At 42.6% G+C, this 25,712-nt stretch overlaps 1 protein-coding gene across 1 annotated transcript in view; it reads left to right on the forward strand.

Annotated features, from left to right (window-relative positions):
- The window catches only part of LOC144762946 (fucolectin-like), a 135,742-nt gene that overhangs the window by 10,990 nt on the left and 99,040 nt on the right, over positions 1–25,712 (forward strand). Inside the window, exon 2 of the mRNA XM_078648245.1 lies at positions 5,369–5,672. Within this exon, the coding sequence (XP_078504371.1) occupies positions 5,369–5,672 (304 nt within the window). The remainder of the gene's footprint in view (positions 1–5,368; positions 5,673–25,712) is intronic.

Genomic DNA, 25,712 nt, shown 5'->3' on the forward strand with positions numbered 1-25,712 from the left:
GTGTTAGATGAGGTAGATTGACTCAGCCCTCCAGAAGTACTGGTTTCAAATATTCCTACGCCCTTTCTTGACATGGGGTGTTCTCCCCCCCTTGTCACCCCACTAGCCGAACTCACTATATTGACTCCTCCACCGCCTCTTCAGCATACGGGTAATCGGGGCAGCCCCGACACATGCATAACTACTGCTAGTTACAGCATAAGCCCAGTCACTATCTCTCGGGCAGATAGTCCTGCCTTATTACCACCAGTAAATCAGTCGGAGTTGTCCGTTGTTGGTGATTATGGCAAACCAGCAGGAATTTCTTTTATTTCCTGGAACATCGCTGGCCTTTCCGGCAAATTAGGTACCCCTTTTTGGACCAGCTTTTTAGGTGAGGGATTTGACCTAATCCTATTACAGGAAACTTGGTGTCCAGATCCTATCTATATCGAAGGGTATGCATCCTTTTGCCTTAGAGCAACCAAATCCAGCTCGGGCAGGGCTAAGGGGGGCCTTTTATTGCTTGTGTCCACTAAGCTGCGCGATTGTACGGTCAAATATAGTTCGACTGTGGGGACACACAGCCAAGTTATAAGGATGGAGTGTAGGAAGAACATTGATTTAGTTATTGTTAACTTTTATAACAATATCTTTGATGCTACTAGGGGGGATATTTTATTGCCTCTGGAAAAGGAAATTATTAAGGCCCTTAATATTTCGATGGGAAGGGCAGAGGTGGTTTGGGCCGGCGATTTTAATTTGCAGCCCTGCCACTTGTCCAATGGGAACATCTGTGGCTTTGATGCAGTATCAAATAGCCATTGGGGAGACTTGGGGGTGAGGGAGGATTCTCCTCACTTCCAACACTGCAGTTATGGTTCCACGCTAAATAACATGCTAGTCACGCTGGACATGACCCTGTTAAACTGCAACGTTGATAATCGGGCAATAACATGCCCTACATTTACGGGCAGAGATGCAGGTTCATTTATAGATCACATTTTGCTGTCTAGCAGTGGAAACTATACCGACTTGTACGTAAATAAAGAAAGCCTTAGCGACCACAATAGCTTACGTGTTACCCTTTTGGGGCATGGTACCTCATTAGTTCCAGGTAGTAAATGTACAACTGACATAGTGCCTACTAGACCAAAGGGCCTAAGGATTAAATGGACTGGTCTAAATTCTAAAGTTAAGCAGAAGGAGGTCCTTATCCAATGCAAGAAACAAATTAGTTATTGCCTGGACGATGACTGTGATTCTGGCCGCTTAATAGATTACTTTGTATCTATGAATAGGACTATTGACGGTATTTTTACTAAGACCCCGTCAGCCAATAGTGGTCTTAAGCAGGGGTGGTTTGACAAGACTTGTATAGTTGCCCTCCGCGACTTAAAGAGGGCTCTTGGTATCAAACCACGTGTTAAGGCGGACATACAATACCTCAGGGCCAGTTATAAAACAGCTATCAATAAAAGGAAAAGGGTATTACAGACTGAAGCGTGGGATAAGTTAAGGGAGGCTGCTGAGACTAAGAATAGTAAACTCTATTGGGAAACAATCAATAGCCCGTTTCTCAGTAAAGAAAATGTCCCAGAACTGACCTCATACGTGGCATGTAATGATTGGGTTAACCATTTTTCCAAAATATTTAATCCAGAAGGGTTAACCTCTGAATTACCACCATCAGATATAAATCAATGGTTGCCCCTTCCAATGGCTATAACACTGGAAGAATGCCATGAAGCAATCTCTTTAAGTAAAGGAGGCAAGGCTCCTGGTCCCGATGGGGTCCCGTTGGATTTATACAAAGATGAAACAGTTTTATGGGCCCCCATTTTGATGAGAATTTTTAACTGTGCGGCTGAAAGTGATTTTCCATCCACGTGGGGTCAATCGACTATCATTCCTTTACATAAGAAAGGTGACAAATCAGAGGCCTCTAATTATCGTCCAATTTCATTATTGGACGCCTCTGTAAAGGTGATGAGTAGGATTTTGCTGAAGAGGCTAGAAGACTGGGTTACTGATTTTAATATTTTAACTAGAGTCCAATATGGCTTTCGCAAAGGCCTGGGTACACTGGACCAATGCGTAAATCTGGACCTTTTAATTAGTAAATATACTGTGGCTAAAAGTGGCAACCTCTTTTTATGTTTTGCTGATTTGAGCAGCGCTTTTGATTTGGTTAACCATAATATTTTATGGGAGGTTCTGCTCGATGCATGGGCCCCAAGGGAAATAGTTTACTTTTTAGCTAGACTGTACGAAAAACTTTCATGTAAAGTCCGCTACGGGACCCTTGGTGAATGTACCCCGTTTTTTAGAGTGTCTCGGGGTATACGCCAGGGTTGTGTTTTAGCCCCGCTCCTATTTTCCCTATTTATTAATGGTGTCGATCGAACCCTGATTGACATCCCAGCAGATGCCCCCCTGATTGGTGGTAAACCTGTTCCGCTGTTACTTTATGCGGATGACGCTGTTCTTCTATCTCGAACACAGATGGGCCTACAACGTCTAATTGATAATTTCATGCAGTTTATCCAAGCTAGGCGGCTTTGTGTAAATAAAGCAAAGACGTATGTAATGTCATGTGGCCAGGCAACCAAGCAGGTAAAGCATACTTTTTTCCTAGATAAGACAAAGTTGATCTCTGTTAAATCCTTTTGTTATCTGGGAATAACATACAATAACAGTGGGTCCTGGAACGCGGAATTTGATGCTGTAAAATTAAGGATGCTACGGTCTACTAGTAGCATATTTCGCTTTGCTTCCAAACTTGGCTCACGAAGTATTTTTGATATGATGAATATTTACAATGTATGTTGTGTTTCTTCTGCTTTGTATGGGGCAGGGGTGTGGGGACACTGTGAGGGTACTTCCCTGCAGAAGGAGGAAAACAAGTTCCTAAGGAGACTGCTATGTGTCCCCCCTTCTGCTTCCATCCAATTGATTCATAAAGAAGTTGGGATCGAGTATATCTCTGACTTAGCAGCAGTTCGGCCACTCCTGTTGTGGCGTTCTATTTGGGCTAAGCCAGAGACTCGATTCACCCAGGATATTATCCTTGACTGTATAGGTTTGGATCACTCTTCACGTATATCCTGGTTAAGATACATCCATCGTTGGTATCTTCTTCTTTTTAACATTGATGTGCTCCGCGAGCCCGATAAGGTTGTCTCCATTTCAAAAAAAGAAGTTAAGACAACATTTTTAAATTTTCGTAAAGCAGAGCGAGATAAAGCCGTTGGCAACCTTGTTACCGTGAAATTCTACAAAGATTTAAATTTAGCTCCTGGACTCCAATCCTATCTTGTATATGTGACACGCCCCTCTCACCAGTATGTTTTAACACGGGTTAGATTGGGCATTGTTCATCACTTGGTTGCTTTTCCAAACACAAAAACCAGTTCAAACATGCCCTGTCCGTGTGATAGTACTTCTCGGCAGAGTAGTTGCCATTTTTTACTTTTTTGTAAATTTTTTCAGTCTTTTAGGATAAAGTACCTCAAACCAATTTTTATTAAATATAATATCTATACCACACAAACAGCATTGATATTTTTATCTTCACTGGAGAACGAGGAGATTTGTTTCTTCTTGGCCACTTTTATCTTAAAATGTACAGCTGCCAGGAAAAGTATTGTATTATAATAATGTTTACCTACCTGTCTGTACTTATGTTATACAGCTGCCAGGAATTGTCTATGATATTACCGTTTACACTCCTGTCTGTATATATATGTTCTTAAATTTTGTAAACTTTATATCAATTTCTGTAATTAAGGTTTGATTATATATGAAGTGGGCCACAGTACTGAATGTTTTTTAATAATTTTAATGTACAGTTCCCAGGAAATGCCTTGTGAGTAAGTCCTTCTGATCCCCAGATTGTCCATATAAGGATGCTTTGTATCCTATAATAATAGGTTGACCTAAAGTGACATGATTATTTATCACTTTTTGCACTTTAGCCTTCTTTTCCCTTTTAGGAGAGATCATATGGTGATTTTAATATTTCAATTATGTATTTTGCTTGTATGATTTGTATGTACAAATCGAATAAAAGCTTTTTGAATTGAATTGAAGTCATACTAATGTTTAATCACGAGTGTTGTACAATTACTTAAGAACTATACACTCAGAATAGTTTGCCACCATTACTAGAGGTAATTTAAAATTAACTACTATTGGTTATTTCCTCGAACTCGAGCCTTCAGAAAACCCCTGACTTCCAGACCAAAAGGAAGGGGTGAAACACGTGTTGACTACATCAGTCTTAAAAGCTGACAAACTCTATATAACGATCGTACTGAAGGATACCAGAATTATATTGGAAACATAAGTCTATCAGACCAGGATATATCACTAAAGAAGTATTTGGAAATATATTGTGTGTATCTGAAAACAAAATATACACTCTGGATAACTGAGGTAATTGGCAATGGACCTTTAAATATTTGTTTACCAAAGTTTTGCTGTTTTTGTTTCATATTTTTCAACTTTTGCATTACATGCTACTCTATACTCATGGGGAAACATACACCCTTTACAGTTAAACAATTTTAGCGAACGCAAGGTGTTGTAGGCCCTTCCTTTAAATAGTGTAAAATTCTCCCCACAACTGATAGCAGGCAGAGTACTGGCAAGCAGGCCTAGAGTGGGTTCAGCCTAATAAAGACTTAACATATTTCTGTAGCACAGATCGGGATCAGCAAAGAACCCTGCAGACATCTGCAGCAGCAGAGCACAATGCACAGGTCCCTGGTTTACATTGTGGGTGTGGACATGCTGAGGGAGTTGGATACATTGTGATGCATAGAAAGCCCATGCAAAGTTATGGAAGATACAGTGACATCCCTGACCTTTCAATGAACGAACACTGGCTGTGCTGTTCCACCTGAATAGGGGATAGATGGCTCAACTGCGGAAGTAGGAGTATATCCCTGGCCAATTTGAATGGAGCTCAGTGTGAGACCACTTGAGACCACTTAGAGGTGGTGCAGGTAAAGGTAATGTGTGATGTGCAAAGTCATTGAAGTGGGACAAACAAGAAAATGTTTTTTTGTGAATGGTCACTTTGGTTCAATCTGGATATCAACATAGATATGAATGTGCTGACTCAATATAATAATAAAATACCCTTAATGTGTCCTCAGTCATACTGCTTTGTTACAATCACCTCCTAAACTTGAATGTTGATTGTTTACTGCATTTATGATGGCAATATATCTTTAACATAGGCCCACTGATTTTCAAAAACCTTATCTACTGTTCTAAGATATAAATAGTAATTATTTCATGGCATAAATATGTTTTAGGAATGAAGATTGTCCTATTGAAGCAACTACTGCTGGGTCTCACCTCATGTTCTGTTGACTTTCAGGTGAAAATGTGGCTTTGAGAGGGCGAGCCACCCAGTCAAGTATTCTTTTTAAAAATGTCAACGGCCAAGATTTTATGTCAGATGCGATCAACGCAATAGATGGAAATCAGGATCCCGATTTTGTACATGGATCCTGCTCCCATACAAATTATCAACTTAATCCCTGGTGGAGGGTGGATTTACTGGAACCACATAAAATGTATGCCATTTCCATCACCAACAGAATTCACGTTCCTGAGAGGCTGAAAGGAGCAGAAATTCTCATTGGAAATTCCCTAACAAACTATGGAAATAACAATGCAAGGTAAGGTGTGAACTTTGTTCACTTTTATTTGCCATTTACAGATGACAGGTGCTTGTTTCTTTGGTTCTGCTATGGCGTTTATTGTATTACCAGGCTTACAATTACAGTCCTGCATGCGATCAGAGTAATGGAACACCCATCTAGTAATGAAGAGTACAAGTATTCAATTTACTAAATACATAATTTAAACGAATATTGTGGAAAATAGGTTAGAGTAAGTACAATCCTGTGACATGAGTTCCACTCTGATCATATGTGTAAGATATATTTCTAGGCGAGTGCACAGATTTAAGAGCTATATCTTACTTTTAAAGAGCTTAATTTAATAATTGTTTTGTCACAGTCAATGTTACTTATTTGGATAAATAAGGACAGTACCTCAATTTACTTTCAGTTTGTTTTATTATTTCCTTCCACCAGGTCCTCATTTTTTTTAATTTCCTTGTGATCTGAGAAATGTTTTAGTCCTTGTTTATTTTTACTTTACTTGGTGAACTTTAGTATATAATTGTATACCTCTACTGGCTCCTTACTTTGCCCTCCTCTTCCTTCAGGAACTCTACTCAGGCCTCAAACTTGTTTCTAAATAAAGCTCCAACTCCCCTCCTCATATTCACTCGCTGATTGTTGAAGCAGGTTGATGATGGTGGTCACTGAGTGTGCATACAGCGTACACTTGATGTGGACGTGTTAATGGCAAGTGTGTTTGTGTGGTCCTTGCCCAGATAGTGCCAAAGGCACAGAGAGCTGCCATAGTGGGCATCATGGGGAACTATGCTCTCTGATTAGATATGACCTGGACTGCTTCCTGCAGCTCCATTCAGCGTGTATGTTGTACATCTTTAGCACTTATAAGAGGTGTGTTCTTACACCCGATGTAATGAAGGAACTTACTAATATTTTGAAAGCTCGATTTCTGCCCAATCATACTTTTGGGCAATAACCACTTACTGTGTGATTTCCTTGTTCTAAATGTGAGATGGCCTTGATATTCCTGAGTCTGCACCTCCACCCATCTGGACTCTCTGGCCCCCAAGCTCTCACAATGCCCACCGCAGCTCTCACTGCTCGCCTGTCGTTTTCTGTTCTCTGCCACAAACCCTGTGGTTGGGCTCCAGGCAACATTCTGGGCAGAGACTTCAGAGTCTTAGGTTGTAGCTCACAGGGGAAAAGCATCCATGGATATGAAGTAATGTCTTCAATTCTAGTGCTTCCGGGCCAGCTTCTAGCAGTAATCGGGGAGCACATGCCTTGTGGGACATGTGCTCAATGAACACAAAAGCATGTGTGCACTTCCACTCAAACCCTGTCAGGTTCCAGCCCTCCAGACCTGTCGCAGAGGGGAAGCACACATTACAAACCAGCAAGAATATATCCTCTCCCCAGGGTGTGAGTAATATAATCTTCCTTCACCAGTGTGATAAGCACAAAAAACTATAAAATGTACGTCCTCTTGAAACTAGTGCTGCTGACCAGTTCTAGTTGTCTTGGAGGCTGGAGCTTCTCCCCTTCAGCTAGTTTGCTGTTGGAACTTTCCTTGAACCCTTCCTCAGGACCACCAGGACTTTGCACATCTTCATGAGACACAGGGAGCTGAGAATCATAGTCACATATGGAATACTTGCACTTCAGGATACCCACATGCTTGAAATATTTACAGGTAATGTGAATTACAGCGAGGGAGCAGCACTCAGAGTAATGCCATTACCGGTATGTAGTTTAAGCAATACCATTCCCCCCTCCCTATCATGAATCCATAGTAAATTAGATTTAGCAAGCTAACACAACACGGACAACTGGCAGTGCATGCTGAATAGAAATAGTTTTTTTTATAGAAAACACAAATTCAACTCCCCATATTCCTTCTTAGGGGATAGAACCATGTATCCAATGAATATTTTGTCCTTCTGAGAGCCTATAATGTTTAGGAAAGTTATCTGAATCAGACCATGTAGCTGCCTGGCAAATCATGGAAATATAAGCACCTTGCAACTTAGCTACTGTAGAGGACATACTACGGTTCTATCTTTCTTGGATTGCCAATAGACAGACTTGACCATCAACTTCAGAGGCCTTTGCAATAAGACACTTGATCTACCTACTCAAAATCGCGGTTGCAGGTTTTTCTCCTCTTCTTCCAATGTGCTCCTAGTCTGTCACTACTAGTTTGCCACTCCGGAGGCTGCTTCCGGGATCTGTCATCACACGCCAGCTAGTCAGACTGCGCCACCAGTGCAGAGTTGATCCAAGTGAGCCGGGTGGGACACAGACACCGGGGCACCTGGCATCTGACCCACCGCTTCACTCTCAAGGCTCAAGGCTCAAGGCACTGTTATGAACCCCAATGTACCCCAACATAGGCCTAGGTAGTTACACAACCTTTCACTTACATCTGTCCTACCATTGTTCTACATAACGGGTCTGACACTGACCTTTTACCTAGCTAGGTGCTACATGACTGTCGTGTGGTTTTCTCAGAAAACTAATCCATGTATTATGCATGAAGATTCTCAGTAGCACAGCGTTATTACCATCTTCTGCATAATAACTCTGTATAAGGATCACCTCCATCATCATCCTTGCCTGACATGCCCACAGTACACTTTTAGGTAGAGCCCCTAAGGGTATCTTTTGGGTCTATAAGCACTACATCTCCACTCGACAAACCAGAGCAGAAAGCATGCCATGCTGACACGCTGATGTGAGACGCTGAGGACCCTGCACTCAGCAACTCCAGCATGCAGTGGCCTGACATCCCTTGCGGGTGTCAATCTCGAGACCAAGACGGGGTCCTTTGCTCTCCCACTTCAGGTAATGGGGTTAGCTCTATCCTAAGGGGTTTCTTGGCTACACACCGACATATATGCTAGGTACATTTAGGTACATCTAATTAGGGTTTGCATCGTAGGAGTACGCATTATTACTGTTATGTATCTATATGCCTGAACATATTCATTGTTTTAGCACTATGGTAGAATTCTACCTTTTCTTTACTCTACTGCTGCTCATAACCATATATATCTGTTTATGTCTAATGGTTATTGCAGCACACGTATTTTATACTAGAATGACGCTGGTTCAATAAATGCTTATTGCCAACATCCCCACCATTTATTCCGTGTATCTCTCTGAGACAAAGTAAACACGAGTGACTGAGTGAAAAGTACTATACTGTTTCCACGATCCCTGAGGGTTCAGGGTTGTCATGTTCGATAGTTGCCAGAAACTATTCGCTCCTTGGGAAGAGGAGCTCATAGTGGCACTGTAAGCTAGCTGGTCTACAGACTAACATATCCTTTGGGATGTCTGGAATCAGTCTGGACACCAATCACCTTAGTTTATGTTGTCAAAATGCTCGGATCCTGTATAGATTTGTAGGAACTACACAGCAGCACAGGCTTCTGGACCTCCGAAGCCTGTAATTGCTACGACTCCCGCAGCCCGGCGACTGTGCGAGTGCGGCAGCCGGCAGCCACTGAGAGAGAGCCTCAGGTGATCCTCAGAGGCGGTCTGGTTTGATCCAGATGCAGCTTGTGGACACACCAGGGAAACCCCACTTGCCAGCATTGCTGCCACCGGTACCCGATTCATCGCTCTCATTTGCACCGCAAGCCCTCCACAGGCTCCTGGATCTTCCCAGTCTGCAGTACCAACTTGCCACAACACCACTGCCGCACCTCACGCTGCCTCCCTCAACACGCCTCTCACCCCTGACTTTGCTGTCCGAGGGGGGAGCGAGGCAAACTGGGTGCTGATAGAGTGTAAACAGCAAGGCTCTCGCAACCACAATGCAGTGTGCAACATAAAAACAAAAGTGACAATAAAGTAGCAGAAAGCAGCAGATCTCTATGTTCGTGTTCTTTTTCAAAAGGATGTTTTATTGGATCCACAATCAGCCGACACGTGTTTCATCGTGTTAAAGTGGAGTCAACACGACTCTTCAGGGCTGATGAAATAAAATAAACATGTGTATAGTACATTTCACTGTAACACATCTGGTACACTTATCAGTGATAGAGACGTGCATGGAAGTGAAAGTGAGTTCCCAACAACTGATTGTTACGTGCCTAGTGTCCGTTTAGTGATTAGCGAACCATGCACATCCACACTCGCATCCTGGTGACGGTGGTGAAGTGCGTGGGTAACGGCTAAACCATTACTGTCTGTTTTAACACTTCGTTGTCTGTTAACATAAAATCCCCAAATCACATGATCTGTTGTCTCATGCTCACGGAGAACCCACGTTTGCGAAGGATCAGGGTGTAAAAGTGTCAATTGCTCCATTCCAATAAACACACGGGTGAGTATATCGTGCTCATTAACACACTGGGTCTATGTACCAAACACCAAAAGTCCATGCAACTCTGAAAACCCCCATTAGTCGCAATTGTAGCCTACCTGGTATAAAGACCCAGGCATCTATGGGTCGATGCGAAATTGAATATGAGTTGATAGAAATATCTATGTTTTAAAAAAAAAAAAAAAGTAAAAAACGGGAGAAAAATAAGAACGGGCAAGTGGTGTTGATCGCAGGGTGCAGTAAAGTATTGTTGATTATGGCTTACCCTGTAAGGATATTGACAGGTCTGTCAATATATTAGATACTTAAAGAACCCTGGTTCCGGGTTTACAGCTGTATTTGAACACAGCTGTGTTGGCATATTAAATCAATGTTGCTCGTTTATTCCAATTGAGACTGCACGAAAAAAGGAAAGCAAAATAAGGCTATATGAAAAAGGCTAAGAGGAAAAAGAAAAATAATAATAAAAAAATAAAAGTATCAAATAACCGCAAAAAGCAGTCCAATCCATTAATAATCCGTAGTGTACATACCTAAACACGTGTGGGTGTTTAACCGTACCGGGAGGGGATCCGGAAGTTAAAGTTTTAAGGCTGGTTCTTGGTTAAGAATCTCCGTAGGTGAACGAACTGAATACAAAAAATACAAGAACGGAGGCGGGAGTAAGTGTATATCCAGAGAATGGATTGTGTATCAGAAAAGCAAGTACACAGGGTATTCTGTTCTTACCTGAAAATCGGTATCCCTCCTCTGTGTGTTCCCGGTCGCCGTGTTCCAAAGACGGACACGTGACCGGAAACCGGAAAGACTAATATAGTCTAGGTTGATCATGGGCTAGAGCGTGCTAATAGGATTACCGCGTCTGAACGTAACCGCCATCTTGGGTGTGAAAATGTATACCAGGGGTCGCGTAACTGGTGAAAAAAATCGAAAAATACAATACGAACAAAAACACCATTTGAGGTGAGTGCAAAGTTAGTTAGAGGTGAGTTTCTCTCTGTTAACAATTAGGTGCTCTTGCCGAACATTTCCTCAAAAAAATAATAAAGGATGAGACCATAAGTATACGTATAGATCCGTAAGAATCTATTGGTACCATCTCATGAATTCTTATTGAGTTTGTTTATATAGGGAACGGAAAGAGAAATTCACGAAAAATAAAAATAAATAAAAACTTGAGTCGAGTCGTCTATTTTGAAATTTGAAATTTCACAACCAGTTCAGATCGCGAAAAAGAATATGCCTAATGGTAGAGTAATCCATGTAGGCATACTAACCATACCTAAATTAGAATCCTGAATCAAGTGGTCAAGTGTAGAAAATTTTGTGTAAGTTGATTCCAATTGAGTGTAGAGGCTGTTAGGTTGGATTGAAGAACCCCGACTTAAGCACCCATAAGTGAAGTATAAAATCGCACGGTGACTGGTGACTTGGCATTCTACATGTGTACATTGAGATCATTCTTTATATGAATTTATAAGAATACATGTCAGAATGACAAATCATAAGCCACAGTTTAGCACTTACTATTGATACATCATAATTGAGTGAGACATATCATTGTGGTAATCCAGCACATTAAAATCATATGGTAAATGGTAATCAAAAAGGCTGTAATGGAGTCGTGACTCCCAAAATGAACTAATTATATGACCATATCTCCAATGAAGTCGTTCATGCAGTTCTCATTTCAGTCTAAACGATTTCATGTCTATTTGCAAATGTGTTATCATATTAAGGATAATTGGTTCATGTGCAACATTTATAGAGATAGTGGGGCATTAGTTCCCTAAAAACAATTGAAGCTCTGGGTCATAGTTCAGCCCGTGTTCCACGCATTGCAAACGCATGATCCACGTCGCCTCCCTACGTCTCAAAGTAAGTTCTCTGTTACCCCCCCTAATATTTGGGGGGATTACAACAATACCAAAGAAACGTACCTTCACTTCATCCTCAAGTGGTTGACAAGCTTCAATATGCAGCGCAACCGGGTATTTAGGATCTCTTTTTTGAATAGCCCGCATATGTTCAGCTAATCTCTCTTTAAGGGGTCTGATAGTACTGCCCACGTATATCTTGCCACACTGGCATTCAATAATGTAAACAACGTATCTGGTTAGGCATGTGATGTTGTGTCTGATTGTATATGTGACACCATCATGACCTTTGAATGTTTTAGTGCCATGTTTACCCCAAACACACAAAGAACAGAAACCACATTTATAGAAACCTAAGCTATGTGTAGTAAGCCAATCTAAGGCTGAAGTATTATGTGGGACCGTAGGACTAAGTTTGTTTTTTAGTGTACATCCCTTTTTGTATGTGATGGCTGGTCTCTCTGGTAACCACTCTCTTAGGGTTGAATCTTCAGTTGGTAGTTTCCAATGTTTATTAAAACTCTTAGAGATCGTGTAGTGTAGTGCATTAAACTCAGTAATGAGTCTAATTTTTTGGGTAGAGGATTCACTTTCGGTACGTTTCTTTAAACAATCTGGTCTCGAGGCGCGACGAACCCTTTTCTCTGCAGATTTCAGAGTTTGGAGGGGATAACCTCTATTTAGAAATCTGTTTTTCATGTTGGTTAGACAGTTGTCGAATTCTCTAGGCTCACTACAGTTACGTTTGGCTCTCAGGTATTCACCATAAGGTATAGCCTGTATTTGGTGTATAGGGTGAGAGCTGCAAGCATGGAGGACAGAATTACAGGAAGTCGGTTTCCTGTAAAGTTTACTGTGGAGTTCATTGTCTTTTACGTAAAATTCCAAGTCTAGGAATTCCATCTTTTCTTTGCTAAATTGCATGGTAAATTGTATACCCCATGTGTTGTCGTTGAGATATTTGTAGAAAGTAGTCAAAGAGTCTATTGTACCAGACCAAAGGAGAAAGCAATCGTCAATGTAACGTCCCCAAAATAAAATGGAGTCGATATAGGCAGAACCTTTAGGGCCCCAGATGAGATCAGATTCGAGGGCCCCCATAAACAAGTTGGCAAAGGAAGGGGAAAATTTCGAACCCATAGCTACCCCCTTCGTCTGTCGGAACCATTTACGGTCAAAGATAAAGTAGTTATTGTCCAGAATGATTTCCATCATACGTAGTAACATCTTCGTGTGAGCCCACAGCGAAGCTGGTCGGTTGGAAAGTGTTTTCTCCATTGCTTGCATCCCTAATTCAGGATTAATGCTGGTGTACAATGACACCACATCCATTGTAACTATAATGGTTTCAGGTTGCCAATCAATATCTGACATCATTCCTAAGATATGTTTGGAATCTTGGATGTAAGATGGTAAGTTTTTGACTAAAGGGCCTATAAAAAGGTCCACATATTCTGCTAATCTCTCTGTAGGACCCCAATACCCGAGACAATGGGTCTGCCCGGCGGGAATGGTAGGTTTTTGTGTATTTTGGGAAGAGTATACAACCAAGGAAAAGTGGGTCTAAAAACCTTCAGATATAGGTATTCGTCGTCGTCCAGAAGGCCAGATTGTTTCCATTCAAGCAACAATTTGTTGATTAGAATGGTTAGAGGACCCATAGGGTTTTGAGAAAGTGGTTCATAACAAGAATTGTCACTCAGTTGCGTAAAAATCTCATTGTTGTAATCCACGAGATTCATCACAACCACATTGCCCCCCTTGTCAGCCTCCCTAATGATGATGTTCGAGTTTTCACTAAGAATAGAGAGTGCAAGACGTTCACCTTTTGTCAGGTTGTCCTTGTATTTGAATTTGTCATTTAAGTTCTTCATGTTTAATTTGTTTATGTCATCCAGGACATGCCTATGAAAATTATCTATAGCATTACCCCCAGATAGAGTTGGGGTCCACCTAGATTTGTTTTTCAGGCCACTAGCCTGGCCATAATCTGTTTCAATATCTAGTTCCTCTAGAAGCCTCTCCATATCATAAGGGCTTTCTTCTCTATCCGTTAAAGAAAGAAGCAGATGGGTTGCTTGAACATCTTTAATAGTCAAAACTTCTTTGTCACAGACAGTAGGAGAGGGTCTAGAATCACTAGCAACATTAGATTTACCAGCAAAATGTTTCTTCAACTTTAAATTTCGTATACACTTGAAAATGTCAATTTTACTCTGACAGATATCACCAGTGGTGTAAGGGTTAACGTTTAGACCTTTGCCAAGTAAGGAAACCATATCAGTGGTTAAAGGAAAGGACGAAAGGTTGATTACTTGAACCGTATCATCTGAGTTAGTTAATTCCTTTGTGTGCCTGAGGGAGGAGTCTCCTAACCAGAATTCTATGAACCTAATGGACATATTAATAGAGAGTGCAGAACGAAAGTCTGCTAAACTTCTATTAGAAATATCCACCCTAGAACAAGAGATCAAGGATCTCAACAAACCTGAATCCACTGTCAAGAACTACACCATTTTGGATGAAATTCTCCTTAAACATCAGGCAGATATCAAGACCAGGAAGGCCCGGCAAATCAGAAGGGATGAGGCTGACTATAGAAATGGGAGGGTATATACTTATGAACAAAAATACGATTCATTGATTCCCAAATCTAGACAAGGCTCCCAGACGGGTAGATCTACTCCAGCTAGCTCAGTGACTTCGAGTACCTCCTCATTTAACTCTGTTGGACTCATAGAATCTGAGAATGAAAGAACAGAGAATACTGATCTTATTAATATGCCATTTTTTTTAGAAATGGAACGCATCAGAAAGGGCAACAGAACAACACTAACCAGGGGCGCCACAGACCCAAAACCCACAGGGGCAGGCGCAACCTCAAACGAGGAGTATCGAAGGAAACTCAGGTCAGGCACACAAAGGAATTAACTAACTCAGATGATACGGTTCAAGTAATCAACCTTTCGTCCTTTCCTTTAACCACTGATATGGTTTCCTTACTTGGCAAAGGTCTAAACTTTAACCCTTACACCACTGGTGATATCTGTCAGAGTAAAATTGACATTTTCAAGTTTATACGAAATTTAAAGTTGAAGAAACATTTTGCTTGTAAATCTAATGTTGCTAGTGATTCTAGACCCTCTCCTACTGTCTGTGACAAAGAAGTTTTGACTATTAAAGATGTTCAAGCAACCCATCTGCTTCTTTCTTTAACGGATAGAGAAGAAAGCCCTTATGATATGGAGAGGCTTCTAGAGGAACTAGATATTGAAACAGATTATGGCCAGGCTAGTGGCCTGAAAAACAAATCTAGGTGGACCCCAACTCTATCTGGGGGTAATGCTATAGATAATTTTCATAGGCATGTCCTGGATGACATAAACAAATTAAACATGAAGAACTTAAATGACAAATTCAAATACAAGGACAACCTGACAAAAGGTGAACGTCTTGCACTCTCTATTCTTAGTGAAAACTCGAACATCATCATTAGGGAGGCTGACAAGGGGGGCAATGTGGTTGTGATGAATCTCGTGGATTACAACAATGAGATTTTTACGCAACTGAGTGACAATTCTTGTTATGAACCACTTTCTCAAAACCCTATGGGTCCTCTAACCATTCTAATCAACAAATTGTTGCTTGAATGGAAACAATCTGGCCTTCTGGACGACGACGAATACCTATATCTGAAGGTTTTTAGACCCACTTTTCCTTGGTTGTATACTCTTCCCAAAATACACAAAAACCTACCATTCCCGCCGGGCAGACCCATTGTCTCGGGTATTGGGGGTCCTACAGAGAGATTAGCAGAATATGTGGACCTTTTTATAGGCCCTTTAGTCAAAAACTTACCATCTTACATCCAAGATTCCAAACATATCTTAGGAATGATGTCAGATATTGATTGGCAACCTGAAACCATTATAGTTACAATGGATGTGGTGTCATTGTACACCAGCATTAATCCTGAATTAGGGATGCAAGCAATGGAGAAAACACTTTCCAACCGACCAGCTTCGCTGTGGGCTCACACGAAGATGTTACTACGTATGATGGAAATCATTCTGGACAATAACTACTTTATCTTTGACCGTAAATGGTTCCGACAGACGAAGGGGGTAGCTATGGGTTCGAAATTTTCCCCTTCCTTTGCCAACTTGTTTATGGGGGCCCTCGAATCTGATCTCATCTGGGGCCCTAAAGGTTCTGCCTATATCGACTCCATTTTATTTTGGGGACGTTACATTGACGATTGCTTTCTCCTTTGGTCTGGTACAATAGACTCTTTGACTACTTTCTACAAATATCTCAACGACAACACATGGGGTATACAATTTACCATGCAATTTAGCAAAGAAAAGATGGAATTCCTAGACTTGGAATTTTACGTAAAAGACAATGAACTCCACAGTAAACTTTACAGGAAACCGACTTCCTGTAATTCTGTCCTCCATGCTTGCAGCTCTCACCCTATACACCAAATACAGGCTATACCTTATGGTGAATACCTGAGAGCCAAACGTAACTGTAGTGAGCCTAGAGAATTCGACAACTGTCTAACCAACATGAAAAACAGATTTCTAAATAGAGGTTATCCCCTCCAAACTCTGAAATCTGCAGAGAAAAGGGTTCGTCGCGCCTCGAGACCAGATTGTTTAAAGAAACGTACCGAAAGTGAATCCTCTACCCAAAAAATTAGACTCATTACTGAGTTTAATGCACTACACTACACGATCTCTAAGAGTTTTAATAAACATTGGAAACTACCAACTGAAGATTCAACCCTAAGAGAGTGGTTACCAGAGAGACCAGCCATCACATACAAAAAGGGATGTACACTAAAAAACAAACTTAGTCCTACGGTCCCACATAATACTTCAGCCTTAGATTGGCTTACTACACATAGCTTAGGTTTCTATAAATGTGGTTTCTGTTCTTTGTGTGTTTGGGGTAAACATGGCACTAAAACATTCAAAGGTCATGATGGTGTCACATATACAATCAGACACAACATCACATGCCTAACCAGATACGTTGTTTACATTATTGAATGCCAGTGTGGCAAGATATACGTGGGCAGTACTATCAGACCCCTTAAAGAGAGAATAGCTGAACATATGCGGGCTATTCAAAAAAGAGATCCTAAATACCCGGTTGCGCTGCATATTGCAGCTTGTCAACCACTTGAGGATGAAGTGAAGGTACGTTTCTTTGGTATTGATGTAATCCCCCCAAATATTAGGGGGGGTAACAGAGAACTTACTTTGAGACGTAGGGAGGCGACGTGCGGGATGCGTTTGCAATGCGTGGAACACGGGCTGAACTATGACCCAGAGCTTCAATTCTTTTTAGGGAACTAATGCCCCACTATCTCTATAAATGTTGCACATGAACCAATTATCCTTAATATGATAACACATTTGCAAATAGACATGAAATCGTTTAGACTGAAATGAGAACTGCATGAACGACTTCATTGGAGATATGGTCATATAATTAGTTCATTTTGGGAGTCACGACTCCATTACAGCCTTTTTGATTACCATTTACCATATGATTTTAATGTGCTGGATTACCACAATGATATGTCTCACTCAATTATGATGTATCAATAGTAAGTGCTAAACTGTGGCTTATGATTTGTCATTATGACATGTATTCTTATAAATTCATATAAAGAATGATCTCAATGTACACATGTAGAATGCCAAGTCACCAGTCACCGTGCGATTTTATACTTCACTTATGGGTGCTTAAGTCGGGGTTCTTCAATCCAACCTAACAGCCTCTACACTCAATTGGAATCAACTTACACAAAATTTTCTACACTTGACCACTTGATTCAGGATTCTAATTTAGGTATGGTTAGTATGCCTACATGGATTACTCTACCATTAGGCATATTCTTTTTCGCGATCTGAACTGGTTGTGAAATTTCAAATTTCAAAATAGACGACTCGACTCAAGTTTTTTTTTTTGTTTTTTTTCGTGAATTTCTCTTTCCGTTCCCTATATAAACAAACTCAATAAGAATTCATGAGATCGTACCAATAGATTCTTACGGATCTATACGTATACTTATGGTCTCATCCTTTATTATTTTTTTGAGGAAATGTTCGGCAAGAGCACCTAATTGTTAACAGAGAGAAACTCACCTCTAACTAACTTTGCACTCACCTGAAATGGTGTTTTTGTTCGTATTGTATTTTTCGATTTTTTTCACCAGTTACGCGACCCCTAGTATACATTTTCACACCCAAGATGGCGGTTACGTTCAGACGCGGTAATCCTATTAGCACGCTCTAGCCCATGATCAACCTAGACTATATTAGTCTTTCCGGTTTCCGGTCACGTGTCCGTCTTTGGAACACGGCGACCGGGAACACACAGAGGAGGGATACCGATTTTCAGGTAAGAACAGAATACCCTGTGTACTTGCTTTTCTGATACACAATCCATTCTCTGGATATACACTTACTCCCGCCTCCGTTCTTGTATTTTTTGTATTCAGTTCGTTCACCTACGGAGATTCTTAACCAAGAACCAGCCTTAAAACTTTAACTTCCGGATCCCCTCCCGGTACGGTTAAACACCCACACGTGTTTAGGTATGTACACTACAGACTATTAATGGATTGGACTGCTTTTTGCGGTTATTTGATACTTTTATTTTTTTATTATTATTTTTCTTTTTCCTCTTAGCCTTTTTCATATAGCCTTATTTTGCTTTCCTTTTTTCGTGCAGTCTCAATTGGAATAAACGAGCAACATTGATTTAATATGCCAACACAGCTGTGTTCAAATACAGCTGTAAACCCGGAACCAGGGTTCTTTAAGTATTTAATATATTGACAGACCCGTCAATATCCTTACAGGGTAAGCCATAATCAACAATACTTTACTGCACCCTGCGATCAACACCACTTGCCCGTTCTTATTTTTCTCCCGTTTTTTACTTTTTTTTTTTTTTTTTTAAAACATAGATATTTCTATCAACTCATATTCAATTTCGCATCGACCCATAGATGCCTGGGTCTTTATACCAGGTAGGCTACAATTGCGACTAATGGGGGTTTTCAGAGTTGCATGGACTTTTGGTGTTTGGTACATAGACCCAGTGTGTTAATGAGCACGATATACTCACCCGTGTGTTTATTGGAATGGAGCAATTGACACTTTTACACCCTGATCCTTCGCAAACGCGGGTTCTCCGTGAGCATGAGACAACAGATCATGTGATTTGGGGATTTTATGTTAACAGACAACGAAGTGTTAAAACAGACAGTAATGGTTTAGCCGTTACCCACGCACTTCACCACCGTCACCAGGATGCGAGTGTGGATGTGCATGGTTCGCTAATCACTAAACGGACACTAGGCACGTAACAATCAGTTGTTGGGAACTCACTTTCACTTCCATGCACGTCTCTATCACTGATAAGTGTACCAGATGTGTTACAGTGAAATGTACTATACACATGTTTATTTTATTTCATCAGCCCTGAAGAGTCGTGTTGACTCCACTTTAACACGATGAAACACGTGTCGGCTGATTGTGGATCCAATAAAACATCCTTTTGAAAAAGAACACAAACATAGAGATCTGCTGCTTTCTGCTACTTTATTGTCACTTTTGTTTTTATGTTGCACACTGCATTGTGGTTGCGAGAGCCTTGCTGTTTACAGTTTGTGATAATCCTTTTGATTGTCTTGGAACGGTTTTAGGGTCATTCCGTTCGCCCTTAACGCACCACCCATTAGAAACAATCTCCCTACTGAATGTAACGTATACTTTAGGCAGAGCACCATCATCTGAAACTCCTCCAAACCCTATCAGCTGCTTTCCTGCTGATAGAGTGTGGTGTGAGCAATTTTTTTCAATTAAACTGCGCCTTCCATTAAGGCGTGAAGAGAGAGGACCGCTGGGGCAGTAGTGGCAGCCAAGGTCACAGTTAAGGGACGTGCCTGGACTCGATGGGCCGTTTACTTTCTCCCTGAGGCGACTGATGTGACCATGCCTGCCCCAGCCAACTTCAGCAAAAGGTGCGGCAGGCTCTAAGGCTTGATCTGGGGCTTGAGTGGCATCAAGTTCTGCAGCAAGCTCACTGAACCAGCAGACATTTGTGGAATGCCCAGCCCCCCTCCCCCCCCTTATGTCACCTTCTCTCTTCGGCCAACTGACCCCTGCTGCTGCCACCTTGCACGCAGCGACAGCGACCGCAGCAGCAGCAGCTGAGGACAGCCAAGGATCAGGAGAGGGGCACAGCAGAAGATACCCCTGAAGTGAGCAAGGGCCTAGAGAGATGCGGACTGCAGGGCATTCAGCTCCCACTGAGTGTATACTGTACAGACAGGGTCCTGACAGCCATATGGGCAGCCCCAGGATACCATGCAGAAGCAGCCCTAGGATCAGCCCTGGGCATCAGCCTTAGGCATTAGGAAAAAGAAGGCCACAAACAAACAATGAACAACAATCAAATCAAGGAGACCAAGGCAGCCAAGGAAACACTAGGCTCAGCCAGGGAGGGCCAGGAACAATAAGGTCAGGAAAATCAAGGAGGCAACCTCCCAGGAACTCGGGCGGGGGGCAAAGGCAAGAAGAAGACATCAAAAATCAAAGGTGAGGGAACAAAGCAGCAAACAGCATTAATCCCCCTCGACCCAACAATACAGGGCACGTCTGCAAAAATACAGGGAGACCAGGACCGACAATGGAAGATCCTCTCCCAACCCAAAATGTACTCCAAATTCTACTTCCTAAAGGATGCAGGCTCCACCATATTCTCATCAAGTAGTGGGATATAAGGCCTACAGGACCCCATTAATGTGACTTCTACCTCACCTCAAGCCAGTCAAACGGCGCAGGAGGAGCACTCACCGCAAACCCAAACAACAGCGGAGCAGGTCCAAGACACTGTCAGGCACCCCACAACTCACATTGCACAGGAGAACACAGCAGAAGGGAGTGCACATGGGCCCCTGATACACAGAAGCAAAGCAAGAGAGGGAACAGATGACTAAATCATCCCAATAAACAAAGCTCTCCCCTCACAGCCCAGAATCCCTCTTCATGGAAAAAAGAGGACGACAGCAAAAACGAGTCACAGGGGAAGCCTGGGCACAAGAACGTGATACAAGTACACTGCCCCTTGCCCCTCACAGGCCCCTCTTCACTCCTCAAACTCGCAGCTGACATCTTTATCCCAAGAGGACCACATTAGAATCTGCAGAGGGGCAGGACCACATAATATACAGGAGGACAAGCTGGAAGTCCTCTCCTATCTTGACACCCAGGAATGGGCTGACATGGTGGCATCCTATTCTCTGGACTCCCTAAAGGGGCCCGCACACAGATCTCCTTCAACTAGTTCCGACAAAAGCAGCAAAGGCAACTTAGATACGGACCCCAACAGGAGAGCCCTCCCAAATAAAACAGTTCAGTTGCAAATGATAAACGTGTATGCCTCCCTGCTAAGTACTATGTAACGATTGGTGGAGGCACTACAGTACCTGCCAGAAAATATGGACATACAATTAAAGCTCCTCAAGACCCTGGCTCTATACGTCGGAGGCATAAGTGAAAAATTAGGGATTCTTGACACACGAGCCCAACAGGAAGGAAGCTTAATCTGCGGCTGTGGGCCAATTGTTGAGAAACTATCCTCCCTCCCTTCGATGCTAACCAACCTTGTTGAAGATCTGAAAATAAGCATATGATAGCCCGCTATGATCGACCAAACACAGAATCAGATGCCTACAAAACACAAAGCCCTGCGAGAGGAGTTGTCAACAACCCACACACAGGAAACATGAGAAGCTCATCTGAGGAAGTCATCGTCGCCGGATCAATGCCATCCCAAGCTGGAGGCATGCCGGCCCTGAATGCCAAACAAAGGCGACAATTCAAGAGGAAAGGCCAGAAGCAACCCAACCTACCACATTTCCACTTTTCTACCCATAAAAACTAAACTTGCCTGTAACCTACTTACGTCCAACCCCCTAAACACCAAGCAACAAAGTAACTCCCAGCCAGGAGGCAAACTGCATCAGCAGAGACCCGCAGTGCAAAGCAAACACGGAAGCCAAAGGCTTAAATGCAGATATCCAACAAGGAGATCTAAAACCCCCCTGGGAAGCAAGCTACTCCCCCAGGACCCTATGTTCGTCGCCCAGCACACCATCAAATGTACAGAATCATCTTACACAGGGAGACTCCACTAGAGACCCAGAGGGCCCCAGAGTGTTCGCAAAAAGCGACAACAGAGAAAGTACAGCCTTAACAGCAGCACAGACAAATAACAGGAGCTGGGCTGCAAGTACCACAGACACCTATGAGCCCAATCCAGAAGTTCCAATTCTGCAAGACAACACAGGGGGGTCAAGTGTCAAGAGCGGACGGCACAGTAGGGCCACTAGGTCAGCAGCCGATAGGAACCGGCCCCATCGCAGCAACCATCACCTGATTTCAAAGGTGCAAACAATCTTTGGTGATGGTACACCTAACCAGTGCTCATTAGGAATGCAACAGAGGGGTGCGAGATTTCTCAACAGACAATTCCACTTGGCTCCAAACAGAACAATGCGCCATGCTCCTAAAACCTGAAATCAAGTCTAAGGGGAACTGCAACATACTGAAGAGAAGCAACATTTTGCAGTTAATATCATCTATTCCAACTCTAAGAGACATAAGAAAAACCAACCTGCTTTCATTAGAATTTATCAGATCAGACGTGAACTCGGATAGAGAGACTACCAAGGCTACATGGGGTTCACTGTCGCTTGCAAATAAAGTGCTTGACGAACATGAAACATTGAAGTCATGGTGCATAACCATATTGCCCTACCACAGTGTAGGATATCCTTTCCCACTATTCACCAACATAGAGATCAAAAGCTGCAACAACAGGAAAACCCCAGTGTCTGTGCGTCGGGGAGCCCGGGGTCAATCATCCACATGGGAATCTGCAAGAAGCGGTTGCCATAGCCAAACCCATTACCCATTTCAGCAAATGCCCGTGACCCGTGACACTCAGCAAATCATAAGGACCAAAAACATTTCTGGAGGCTCCCAATGACAAAACACGCAAAAAGAAGGGACACCTCAACAGAATAACTCAGCCGTTTGCCTTTGCTCATGGAACGTCAATGGTCTAAGACCTAAATCTCATATCATCACCTCAACAAAAGATGAACATGCTCAAAATGCTGAAATGGGAACACATATGTCCAGGGAGGAGGGGCTCTGGGAAAAACTCTTGCATGACACCAAAACCAAAAACATTGCACACTTCTGGGCCATGGTGAATAAAATATTGCGCCCATCACATGGAGGAGCAGCTTAATAGATCACCGAAGGGACAAGGTTGGATTTCCTGTTAACCCATTTCAACCAACAAAGCGGGAGCGGGCTGGGAACCGCAACACACAACCCTAACACTAAAGAGGACCTCCAGAAAACCCTCACCCACGAAATTACCACAATCTATCAGGAAGTAGACAAATCGTCTTAGATTGCAGCTATCAGACATCAGATTGCTAAAGGCAGGAGAGAAGGAGCAATTCTAAGAAGGTACACAAATAATGTGCACTCAACACAAAGTTCACAGCTCTAAATCTCCTGGTGGTTCTTTCAAATACAGTAAATATTTCAAAAGTTTAATACAATGAGTCATTCACTTGTTTGGATGCTTTATCTTGATGTATCCTTTTCATTATCACACCTTCTAACATATTAGAACAAACAAATTTACATCATTCATCATGCTCAAAGAGAATAAACAATGTTACATCACATTGCATTACACAATACCATAAATGCAGCTGAGCTTGTGACACGAATCCCAGTGCATTTCGGGGTATTAGCCATTCGTCAGGGGAGCTGCAAAATAACAAATATCTGTATAAGCAATATTTCCATCCTAGAACCAAGATCAGAGTTCTTTACATGAATCAATCAATGCATGTGTGTTCAAAACATGTTTTAAAACAAGGTATGTAATGGTGTGTTCTCCAACAGACATTAAAACAGTATGTGGTGAACCTGTGCTCATAGAAAAGAAACAGGGGATTCTATCTGAAGCAACAGCGTGAAACCATGTGGCTTATTTACAAGCCCCTTGCACCACCCATACGTCAGTTTTCCCATGTTAAAAATGATGCAAAAGTGGCGCGAGGGGCTTGTAAATAAGCCTTCATGTGCTTATACATTACGCCTAGTGAATCATGTACACCACCAGCCGAGAGGAGAAAACAAGAGGAAAACCGTCACCAGCACCATTATACGTGGTTAACCAAAACATGGTTACTAACCCTTAAACGCTCTAGAAGACTCGGTGTAATCGCTTCTCCTATTGACAGAATGCAGGATACATGTAGAACCACTAGGAAAATATAATCTTACTGTTACAACTAAGATTAACCAAACTGCAAAGTTCAACTCTCAAAGCCCAGTGTGTTGCTTACAGATGCGTCCAAGTCTTTGAAGTACATTCCACTAAAAAGAGGCATGGTAAACCAACCAAAAGAGGGGAACCATCTGTGAGAAAACATTAACAAGCACCATAAACAAATATCCTCACTTGTCAAAAGTACATGTTGGAATGCTAATATATCATTATCAATTTACCTTTATACCAATGCGAGAGTAATTCAACGTGCGCCTTGCTATCTTTCCGGCATGTCGTGTAGTGGGTGCCCTCCTTGAACGTCATATTTATGTGTTGCATGAGAAAATACCACTGAGGGATGATCCTTGGTGTACAACACATCTAGTCTCTGTCGGTTCTGAGGCGTAGAGCAGGAGTCTGACTCTCTGTGCTCTGCCTGTGAGGAATCAGGGTGTTCAGTCTTGGGCTTTTCTTTGGATCCTGGTGCCTTCGAGTCTGGTGGCTCATGTGGGGTGCGAGTCGTGTTGAAGGCTGCTGATAGTCCAGGAGGATGAGGGCTGCCATTTGGCCCTGGTCGATGAGGACGCGGATGTCGTCAGTTGCGGCGAGGAGGGCTGTCCTGGTGCTGTGGTTGCTGTGGAATCCAGATTGGGAGATGTCTAGGACATTGTTGGATTCCATGAAGTATGCAAGCTGGGTGTTGACGACCTTTTCAATAACTGTGGCTGTGAATGGAAGAAGTGAGATGGGCCTGAAGTTCTTGAGGTCCGTTGAGTCTGCGGAGGGTTTCTTGAGTAGGGGGTTGACTTCGGCATGCTTTCAGTCATCGGAGAATGTGGCGGTCTCAAGGGAGCAGTTGATAATTCGACCTAGTCCGGGTGCGATGGCTGTGGTGGCCCTGTGGAAGATAGGGGGCGGACAGGGGTCTGAGGGTGCTCCGGAGTGGATGCTCTTCATGCTCTTTAAGGTGTCTTCTGACGTGAACGGGGTCTAGGTGAGTAGGGTCTGTTGGATGGCGTCACTGAGGGTGGTACTTGAGGTGGTGCAGAGGTCTTGGTCGTCAAAGGTGTCGTAGAGTGTCTTGATCTTGAGATGAAAGAAGGAGCTGAGTGTGTTGCAGAGGTCTTGGAAGGGTGGGATGTCTGTTGTTTCGCTGTCTGGTTTGGCAAATTCCTGTATGATGGAGAAGAGTTCCTTGGAGATGTGGGCGTTGGTGAGGATTCTGTCTTGGAGGAAATTCTTCTTTGTGCCTGTGATGAGTTGGTGGTGTGCTGTGGTGGCTGCATTGTAGGCGGTGCATGTTTCCGGGGTTTTGCGGTTTCTCCAAGTCTTTTCAAGTCATCGGCAGGAGCGCTTGGAATCTTGGAGTGTCGTGGTGAACCAGCTTGCTTTCTTGTTGTGTCGTCCTGTAGCCTTCCGGAGGGGGGCAAGTGTGTCCATGCAGATGGTGATCCATCGGTGGAGGTTGCTTGC

The sequence above is a fragment of the Lissotriton helveticus genome, chromosome 6, assembly GCF_964261635.1.
Source record: "Lissotriton helveticus chromosome 6, aLisHel1.1, whole genome shotgun sequence".
Taxonomy (NCBI): domain Eukaryota; kingdom Metazoa; phylum Chordata; class Amphibia; order Caudata; family Salamandridae; genus Lissotriton; species Lissotriton helveticus.